This window comes from Eupeodes corollae, chromosome 1 (assembly GCF_945859685.1).
Source record: "Eupeodes corollae chromosome 1, idEupCoro1.1, whole genome shotgun sequence".
Taxonomy (NCBI): domain Eukaryota; kingdom Metazoa; phylum Arthropoda; class Insecta; order Diptera; family Syrphidae; genus Eupeodes; species Eupeodes corollae.
In genome coordinates this window covers 121825151-121836485 of record NC_079147.1, presented here as the reverse complement: position 1 = coordinate 121836485, position 11335 = coordinate 121825151, and the positions used below count along the sequence as shown (strand labels likewise).

The window sequence follows — 11335 nt, the reverse complement described above, 5'->3', positions numbered from 1 at the left end:
AGAGGATAGTTTCAAAACAGAAATGTTCTCTAAAGTCATGCAATTAAGGCAAGCTCAGAATAGATTATCTACCTCATATGGACCATTAGATCGTAACAATGTGATAAAATTGACAATTCCACCTATTTAAAATGTGATTCATGAAGAAATTTCATCTCTGAACTGAAATTGTGATTAAGTGAAAGTTCCACCTGAAGGTGCCTGTATAGTGATAAGGAAAACGCATCAGTAAAACAAATTTCTTTTTCATAATTGTATTTGTTCATACGAGTATATGGTTTGGAATAAAAAAAGGACACAAGGCAATAAACAATTTGTTACCTGAAGTAATTTATTCAAACACAGTTATTTTAAACAACTATTTGTGTCTTAAAAAACATTTTTTAATTTTCTTGATGTAAATTTCGTACGGAAAAAAATTCTGTACGTGATTTATATTTATACCAAGAAAATCAAAAAATGCTTTTCTTATACGAAAATATTTGTTGCAATGTGTGTTTTTCTTATGAATGATAATTGTTTATTGATTTGTATCCTTTTTTCTAAAGCGTATCATAACACATACAATTATCAATAAGACATTTGTTTACTGATGCGTTTTCCTGATCGCTATAACCGGCTCCTAATATAATATTTTTGTATTTTCTAATTTAAGTTTTTTTATAGCCTTGTTTTTTTGAGAGAAAAATGTTTAAACGAAAACATTAACAAAGTTAATAATGATAGAGAATTTTGTTTGTGTTTTTCGTGTACATTTTTTACTAAGTGGCTAGTCACTCTTTCAAAAAATTATGTTTTTGTTTAAATGAATTGTTTTTTTTTTTTATTGAACCATCTTTTTTGTGTTTTATAAGTTAATGATATACTAGTAACATTAATAGCGGTATGTAATAAATATTTATGAGATAAATAAAATACCAATATATATGTTTATAAAAATCAACAAATCTAATTTTCTTTTAAGAAATTGCATAGTTTGTTGCGCATGTTTATCGAAAACTGTCTTCCGTAATGGTGAAAGCTTGGAGATGGAACAATCGAGAGGACGTTATTTGCTACTTCGCTGCGCCACAATCCGTCATGTTGAGTTCCATCGATGTCCTCCCAATCGGTGAAAACGCTCGGAGCATAATTTGAATTTGAACAATTTTCGTTATTTAACATGATGAAGTTGTGTAATGCTACACACGCTAAAACTATCTTTTCGGCATTTTCTGGCAACATGTGCAAAGTTGTCAACAATATTCGCCAACGGCAAGGATCCCGAATGTATTCTCTATTGTTCGGCGAGCTCGTGGCAACCTTTTGCTGAAATTTTCTTCTTCGGCCGGCAAGAGTGTACCTGGATAGAGGCGCATTAGATTGGGACCTAAAGGTAAAGCTGCATCCCCTACAAAGAAGTGAGGAAGTATTTCCTCAGTGTTAAAAAGCTTTTTAGGTTGGGGAATTGTGAGGGTTCTATTTAGGAGCCTTTTTCCAAACTTGCTGCTCTGAAAAACACCTGCAAGAAAATATATAGTAATTCAAATCGAATGTACAAAATTAACTGTTTGCATAGTTAATAATCTAATGCGAATTTGGTGGTTGCAACGGATAGAAAAGCTTTTGTAGATTATTTTTTATGTCATTCATTAGCGTATCCAGAACAGCGTTTAAAGCTATCCAGCCCGACTTTACTTTTTTGGGAAAAAATAGTCTGATAGGTAACTCAATAGCGTTTTATTTGATGGAAGCAACCAAATTGACAAACATAATCTTACAAAAATAATCTTACCCCCATCGCTTTGACTTCCGTAAGCTCCTACATCTACGTAAGTGAAGCAATATTTTGCATCGCATGCAGCCATTAAAGTCCAACGGCTTAGATAGCTAGGTAATGTATAGCGGATGGACATCAACGCTCCAGCCCGGAAGGTCTTCGAATCCAATCCCGAGGGCCGCACAGTGTTGCGAGTCCATACAAAAGTTGATCAAAAATACTTGCGATATTGTTTTTTTTAGTTTTATCTTTTATTCACATTTTTAGTAATGTTTTATAATCAAAGAAACATTTTTTAAGTTTAAAAACATATTCATACATATTATTGCCGATTTTAAACCAATAGTTACACTAAAAAAATATTAACACATATACAAATTTTGAATCGGTTTTCATCAATTTTCTAAATATTCCAGTATATCTTCATCTATAATTTTTGGTTGAAAGTTTCTTAATTTATTTCGAATACTTGAAATTAAAGGATCTGACGTTATAAGCTTCATATTCATCAAATCTATATTGGTATTTTTCTGGGAAGACTTTCTGGTATGATTTTCCCTTAACTTTCTTGACTCCTTATGTCTTCCTTCTAAGGCATCTTCGGATAATTGTCCGATAGGTATTGAGAAGAAGTCAATAACATCTGCACCATGCATAAGAACTTTATGTTTTGACATTGGCATGTAGTACCACGAATAAGAATTTAAATATAAAAGCTTTGTTTCATTCAGTAATTTTTTAAAGTTTTCTGTATTAATTTTTATGCCACTAGACAAAACTCTATTTATCTTAAAAAAGTTGGAAATCAAATCTTCGCTTACCCCGGTTATCTCAGAGCTAAGATTTGCCTGTCGAAAAAATGTTCGTGCGGTGTTACCATCGTTCGTAGAACCGTTTCCAGGCTTTGGTTGGTCAATCAGAAGACCCATTTTTTCTTTGAATTCCCTTTGAATCCTTTTTATATTTTGATCAAAAATCTCCCTATTCGCAGATACACGTACCTGCCAACACTTTAAGGGCAATCTATACCCAATATGAAGGATACACTCAAAACTTCTAATCCAATTGTGTAGGGTCGATAACCCATATTTATAAGTTTGTACGTTTGGTTGAAGATCGCCAACATTTTGTTGGTTCATAAGTTTTGGTGTTGCACCACATATGTAGCAGGTTTGTGTGGAACGAGTATCAGTAACAACGTTGCATATACTGCCATCGATCATTGTAAAAATCATTTCAAAACTAATGTCAATAAAAAATCCGCCTTCTTTTATTGGTAATGTTATTGGTAGTAAGTTATCAATTTCATGGTTCATTCTGGTCAACTCATTATTAACAATATCTTTGGATTCTTTGATAAAATGCAAACGAATAGGTCGACAGAAAAAGGTAGAAGACGGTGCAGTGTTATTCCACTTAACTAAATCTGTATTTGATTCAACTAATTTAAGAGGGACAAAGGCGGTCATGAACAAAAACTCATCTGTTAAATTTGAATCCGAAAATCTTTGTTTATAGTTGCTATGACCCGAAGAACCATCGAAACCCCACTTACAGATAAGTTTAAGGGGAGCAGAAGAATTGAAATGTATTTCTTCGCTTGATTGAATTATAGATGAAGCAGTTTTATGTAAAAGCTCTTGTAGATTTACTTCTGCATTTGTTTCATCAGTAGTGATATTCTGAGGTAGTAAATCCTTTTTGGTTTTCATCATGGAATAGTAACTCGGGAATGTATCAGGGTGAATGTTATTTATAACCTTTCTAAGCCTTTCATATGATCGATATGAAAGATCAAGATCGATGAACAAAGCTAAAGCGTCTAAGGGTGATAAAGAATTTTTCATATCATCTTTTTTGCTTGATACAGTTGCAGCAAATTTGATTTCATTGTGATCTCTGCCATGAAGTAAATCCGCTACTCTTCGTTTTTTCGACAAGAGATTAAGGCCTTCAAAATCTTTGCGTGGTCTACCTCGTTTGGGATTTTGAATTTCTGCTGCTCTATTTTCTAAAAATTTTAAAACATCTTCATTCATCTTAAAAGGCTTATTTAAATAAACACAATATTTTGTATTAAATTTTTTGACATTTCTTCCTGTTGACCTCCAAAAACTGATCATTTTTAAAGTAAATAAATTTACGGATCTTTTTATACTTATTTTAATTGAATCTGGAGCATCATGGAGTTTATAAAAATCCAAAACAAAATCGAAAACGGGTGTACTCTTGACTTTGGAGTTAGCTAACCACCATTTCTCGAAACAAGCTCTGTTTTCGAGTACCTGAAAGGCTGTACAAAAAAAGCGAATATATCACGAAAAAGCAAACAGACGCAAATAAAATTTTGCCAACATCAAGCTTTAGGTTAAGGCAACAAAATATAAAAATATTATTCAGAAGTTTTCAGGAGTTTTTTTTTAAACCTTACTTGAATGTCAGTTTCACTAATTTTTTTAAGTCGTCCGAAAAATAGCTTATAACTTACCCATTTTCTTTTAAAATCTTGATTTTTTTATTATTACTCAATAGCTTAACACAATTAAAATAAATATAACGTTCTTTAACAAAAAAAAAATGATATTTATGAAAAGAACACTACTCAAACATCGGCATCACCTTTCTTTGCGTTTTCCATTTCTCCTTTGTGTCTAAGTTTCAGAGCTTAGATCTCATCCAGAGATAAGAATTTCTTTGGAAAAATACCGTTTTAATATGACTTGACAAGTGATAATCTAGTTTATGTATGGAAAAAAATTTTTACGTGACAGCTCATCTTTCCATTTATTACTAAGGGACAAAACACTGTGGGCCGGCGCAGTAGAGGAAGACCGCTACTCAGGTGGCGCACCCAGGTGGGAGAGGACCTCAACCAACTTGGCGTGCGAAACTGGAGACAGCTAGCTAGGGACCGAGATGGCTGGAGACGCATGTTGGTTGAGGCCCAGGTCCGCCCCGGACTGTAGCGCCACCTTAAGTAAGTAAGTAAGTATAACAAAAATATTCGCTGCCGCTTTTTGGAGGACCCTGATGGCAATGTGTTTGCCATCGATTGCTCCTACGGTGTTCGGCATATTCCATAGCGTCCAAAAATCATTCTCTATTCGCTTGTAGTCATTTAAGTTAGGTTCACTAACGTACACTGGGTACAAAACCTGCCAAATAATTTCGGATGTTTCCAAAACAATGGAACGTACCGTTTCCTTCCCTAATTTAAATGACCAAGCTATAGCCTGTAATGATGTTCCTTGCGTAAGGTACCTTATGAAATATTAAATCGTATCACTAAAAAGTAAAATTAACTTACAATAAAAGAACTGCCAGCCGACATTCCGGTTCGATGGGCTCTCTTATGGAAGTCTTACGCAGCAATGGTGCAATCAATTTTAAAAGAATGTTCTAAATTTGCGGTGACATTCTTGTGTAGATAAAAAATTGCTTATTGTGCAGTTTCTTAATTTTTTGGAACGTGAAAACAAAGAAGCCATTGGTCTTTTTATCATTATTTATAGGACGAACACTACAAGATCGCCTTTTACATAACTTTTTATCATTTAATTCTTTAATTTTATTTAATAATTTAAGTGCATTCAATGCAGAATGCATCATTTTTAATTTTTTAAACTTTTGAGGTTTATTTTTATGGTTCATTTTCTAATTTTGTTCACAGAAAAAACAATAATTTACTAAAAAAATCCAAACCAAAATTTATATCAACAAATTTAAATTCGAAGTGACATTTGCGTTTGACATTTGCTTAAGTTACGTGAATCCATTATGGTTACTTTTTGTTTTGACGATTACTTCTGATAAATTATCGTTCGGTTTTGACATTAGCTTGCTTTCGGTTAAGTCTATTGTAATTGGGCCTTTAGAAAGATGTTTGTGCGTGCGTGTATACGTCAGTACGTTGGCGAAGTTTTTTTAGTCGTCAATAGCTAAAGAACAAGTAGAAATATCGACTTCAAATAAATTTTTATACAGATAATGAAGCAAAAATATCCGAAAAGGGCTCTAAAAAATTATTGAGTGGTCTTCTTACCATAGCAATTTTAAAATAATGGTTAAAATTTTAGTTGACTTAAAATATCTCACGAAGCAATAACGCTAGAGACTTGAATTAATATTTTTAAAAAAATCCAATTAACGGTTTTTTATAAATCAAAAAAAAAACTAAAACAAAATATTTGTCACCTCGAATATTTTACGAACAAAAAATAATTGTATCTCCAAAATAATTGTGTGCAACAAGTATAACGTTTTTGACATTAATGGTAAAATTTGGAGACAAATCGACAGTTTTGTTTATAAAAAATTAAAACCTATACAAAAACATTATTAAAAGTTGGTAAGAACTGATTTTCGACTCAAATATGTACATATTATGGTTTAAACTAATCGCATCTTATAAAAAAAATTGTTTTCGACTTTTAGTTAATTTTCATAAAAATCCAACAGTCCGTTTTTTCATAAAAAAATAAAATCTTAAAAAAATAGTACACACATTTGGAAAAATAATTGTTGTTTGGTTCTCAATATCTCGTGAACAATAGAAGATATTGAATTCAAATTAATTTCATTCATCCAATTTGTATTGATTTATATAAGAAATAAAAACTTTTAAGAAATGCTACTTAAATTGGTAACAATTCTCGTTAATATATATTTTGAAATTAAACTATTTCATCATATGCAAAATATTGTTGGTAATTTTAAAATCTATATGAATAGTTCAACTAATAATTTTTTTAACAAAACACGAAAACCTACAAACCTTTTTATGAGAAATCAAATGGCATTAACATTTTTGAAAACAAAATAAACAAAATTTTTCAACGGTATATTATTCAGTACTAAAATATAGTAAATATTGTTTTTTTTTTCGTAAATTTCTCTTGGAGTTTAATTTTATTATTACTACCTATATTTTAAAACAATAGTAAAACTTTATGTTTATTTCAAATTTATAGTAGAATTACCCCAAATTTAAAAACTTTGCTACGACAGAAAAAAAATTGCATAAGTTTAGATCTTACCACCGAGACAAATTCATTAAATTAATGTTTTAAGTACAATTACAAAGTCCAATATTTTTCTGAAAATAAAGATCCAAACAAAGTTTATGTTAGTTTAAAAATGGGCCTGGGAAGGTTTACTAAAATAAAAGAAAGCATTTCCTTACATCCTTGATAACTTACTATTGTAGATAGATTATAATAAATACCTACAAACAAAGTTTATGTAAGTTTAAGAATGGGCCTGGGTAGGTTTACTAAAATAAAAGAAAGCATTTCCTTACATCCTTGATAACTTACTATTGTAGATAGATTATAATACATAATATCATAAGAACTTAAGTAAAACTGTCTCCAAATTTGTCCTTGAAACACTTTTTTGACCGGAAGTTATAACTACCTAGGTACTTTATAACTCAATGATATGTATTTTTTTTTAAATAAAAGATTTTAAAAGTTCCTCATCCCAATTAAAAAATTCACAACCATTAAAAAACGTTCAAGCTAAAATGTCCTTAAATAATGCTATACTATGTAGGTAAGTTTACTATCTTTTTATATGTTTATAAAATTTAACACGCATCAAAATATTTTATTTCACTATAAGTTGTCAATGATTGTGTAACCAGCTTTTCAATATCAATCAACAAATTTATTTATTAAAAAAAACATCGCGTTCTTAGACTTTGAAGATTTAAACTTATTTATGCTCGATTTGAAAACAAACTGTAAGAAAGGTTAAGGCGATCAAATTAAAAAAAAATTATTTAATATCTGTTATTTCATAACAATACAATACCTACATATTATTTGCTTGCCTATAATATTTCAAGTTATAATTCCCTAATACAATTCTCAAATCATCAAAAATATAAAATCTCAACCAAGAATATTAAACTCCTACACGAAATCGCAGTTAACCAAAACAAAATACAAACACAAAGAAACAAATGTGTATTCCCCTCGCACTACTCAGACTTTCGTTAATTCACTATAGTCTTTCTCTATTTTGTACACCGGTATTTTAATTTTAGATGATATAGTTGACAGTGATATATATTACCACTTTCTCCTTCTGCATTGCGCATATAGAACTCTAATGTGTCCTAGAAACTTTGCTTCTAATCTTCAGGCAGCTGAAGATATGATTAAGTACTTTGTACAAATATTCCCCGATATATATTTTGAGAAAAGTGTAACTTACAACGTACATAGCTTGCTACATACCGTTGAAGATGTCAGAAGACTAGGGTTTCTTCCTGGCCTGGCAGCTTATAAATTCGAAAATTTTATGCTACCATTAAAGAAAATGGTTAAAAAACCAAGAAAATTTTAGAACAAATTAATAATAGATACAAAGATATTAATTTAGTTAAAAATCAACAGTCACCAAGTTTCAAAAAAAATCAAAAAGGAATAATTCAGAACTTTAAATCAATCGATTTATATTTGTCTTTAAAACAACCGGACAACTTTTGTTGTATGAATGACAATATTCCTATTAAAATCTCGAGCTTCTCAGAGGAAGATAATCAGCGATTTGTTATAGGAAAACAAATTTTAAACGCTAAGCCGTTTTTTCTTGAACCATTGAATTCCATGACGGATTTAGGAATTATTTTAGTAAACAAGGATGTTTCTTCAGACGATGAAAAATTTAATTTATCTGATCTAACTTATAAATATCTTGTTTTGCCAAGTGATGAAATCACTCTTTTGCTCATTCCTATACTACATCAGTGTCTTTAATTTAATTAAAAACTATCCACCAAATTGAAAAAAAACCATAAAGCTATACAAACAATAGACGAAAACAATAGACCAAAACATGAATAAGGAAAATAATTCACCAACGGTAATTAATATTGATTAACTGACTTGAAAATTCGTTACATGTTTCTTTATTCCTTAGCTCTCTAATATACGCTCAAATGACGAAAACAATGAAGCCATCAGCTCTTCTCCAAACAGCACCATCAAGCGCACATCAAGAAGATCTTTTAGGCCAACGGTATGTGTAACCTTTTACAACTTTACCTTTTCTTACTATTTGATTTTATGTTTTAAATTTTAATGTTTTTTTAATCCTTCATTTCTTAAAATTTAATGGTCAGAGTTCATATTCAGCTGACTTCGAAAACTATATTAGACAGGAGTTTACCGCATTACGAGCTAATATAGAGCAGCTAAATAATAGTTTTTGCGAGCTTAATGCACGGTTCAAGCAACTTTCGAATAACGAGGTCATAAACACTCGAGAAATTTCCACCGCCTTCCCAATTGAAACTGTGGAGGACGTTGAGGAACTGGAGAAGAAAATTGCTGAGGAACCAGATCGATACGTAAGAACAATGTTTATTGTTATGTTGCAATTGCAAAGCAAAAAATAACCGAACCTACTTCTTCACAAAAGCACGAAGAAATTGGCTTTTAATAATCATTGTTTTCCAAAATTGAGTGTGAAAATTTCTTTTCCAAAAACCGTTCAAACGCCACTATCTCGTGCGTTTCAGCTCTTCGTTGGTGCCCTTTTTGCGCCGTATTTGTTAAACGGTAATAGTTTGAAAAATTTATTAACATGTAAAATGTAGATAATTTAATTTTCTACAACTTTGTATTTAATGTTTTTTGCTCAAAAAATGAAAATAACGGAGATATGGCGTTTGAACCGTTTTTGGAAAAGAAATTTTCAAACTCAATTTTGGAAAAAAAAATAAGTACATACTAATTTTGTTTTAAAAATTCAATGCTCTAATTAGTTTCGTGTCAAACATTGAAAACCATGTGGTTCTAGGACTTTTTGTTGCAAAGTGAACCTACTTCTTCATAAAAACAAGAAAATCTAACCTTTCGATAGTCCAAATGATTATTAAAAACCAATTTCTTCGTGCTTTTATTTTTACCAAGATGATTTCTATTTTTAGGTACTTACCGTTCTTTAAATTATTTGGATTATTTTGTTTAAATTTCAGATCGAACTTTTCAAGAAACTCGTCGGTGGAAATGGTGGAATAGAAAAAAACCTGAAAAATCTTATTGGACCAAATGTAGCCGTATTATATAATTTCGACGGAACAAGTGGAAAAAAACACTTTAAAGCGTTGAAAAATATAAACACGACCTTATATAGTAAGTTATAATATTTGTATTCGCTTATAGACAAATTTATTAAATTATTTGAATTTTATTTACAGGTGCTGTCAAGAAGGATGTCCCTTCATATAAACTATATGAAAAAAGTATTCGTTTATCCTTCAAACGGATTAAAAACTTATACTTTAAGAAAGCTTCGAACCAAAAGAAAAAAAGCCCCCAAGAAGAACAACTTTCTAAGAATATTACCACCCAAGAAGACCCAAATGAAATGTATATGCGAACAGCATCTTTTTAGTTTTTTTTTTTTAATATTTTTATTTACGATTCATTTTTATTTTTTATAGTTATGAAAATACCTTTTGAGTTTTTTGTATTTAATTTACCTACATATTTATTTTTCTTTATGTCATTTTTATTGATACAGAAATAAAAATAAACCAAAAATAAAAAGGAAACAAAATGTTTTATGATTTCATTTATTTTCTTTCTTCGAAGGAACTATTTCGTGGTTGTACTGGTCTTTTTCATTACTGAAAAAACAACCTCCAGAAATGCAGACATTTCAGTAATGAAAAATTGATATTTTCAATGCTTCTTTCACTAAATAATTTCAGTAAAAAACTATACATTTTTCATGCATTCATTTTCTGTGACGAAATCGTAACATAATAAGAACCACTTTTTTAAGCCCAGAAAATGAACTGATGAATTCGCTGATTCCATAAGCCCAGTGATTTCATAGCAAAATGTTCATCGAGAATGGGTGTAGGTACTTACTTCTAATGACAAGCCAATGTTAAAATCATTAGAGGATTCAGTAGAAAATTCATTGGTGAAGCTTCTTTTCTTTGGGGAAAAAGCAACTTCTTCACTAGTGAATTTTTGGATATTTCCTACTGGGCTCAGACTTTCGTTAATTCACTATAGTCTTTCTCTATTTCAAATTATAAAATTCGACTTCCACCATGAGAGTAGGTATGTAGGTACTATGGTTTTCATATATGTACAAAGATCAAACTTAGGAAAGCAAAATATCTTGGAAAAAAGTACCTACATTTTATTTTTTTTAATTTCCAAAACCAAAAATGCATTTAAGTGTAAGCATTCAGTTTGCTGTTTAAAAAAATAAATGATTTTTTGGATATAAAAATGTTCTTAAGTAGCTTGACATTTTTTAAATGTTTCTCTTTTTTAATTTAAAGTAATTTTTCTAAAACAGCTTTATTTAAAAATAAAATTAATAAATGCGTTTCTGGTCTTTCAAAATGCTGCAGCATGACTTTATCAGTATACCATTTTTCTTTAATAGGTATAAAAAATTCTGCACCCACCTAAACGTGGGAAAGAGCCCCTTTCCAATTCGTCGAAAAAAATTAAACCTTTCATCGAAAACAAGAGTTTAACAAAATAATGTTAGGTATCATAGGATTGTTTCTCTTTTATAGATTAAGAAAGAAGAATGATT

The 11335-nt window shown here is 30.3% G+C and overlaps 1 protein-coding gene across 1 annotated transcript; it reads left to right on the top strand.

Annotated features, from left to right (window-relative positions):
- Window positions 1–7785: 7785 nt before the first annotated feature.
- Window positions 7786–10757, top strand: LOC129940246 (uncharacterized). The gene is made up of 5 exons (XM_056048510.1): window positions 7786–8629; window positions 8687–8785; window positions 8889–9116; window positions 9747–9903; window positions 9969–10757. The coding sequence occupies exons 1-5, from the start codon at window positions 8603–8605 to the stop codon at window positions 10163–10165; spliced, it is 708 nt and encodes a 235-aa protein (XP_055904485.1). The 5' UTR covers window positions 7786–8602; the 3' UTR covers window positions 10166–10757.
- Window positions 10758–11335: the final 578 nt, after the last annotated feature.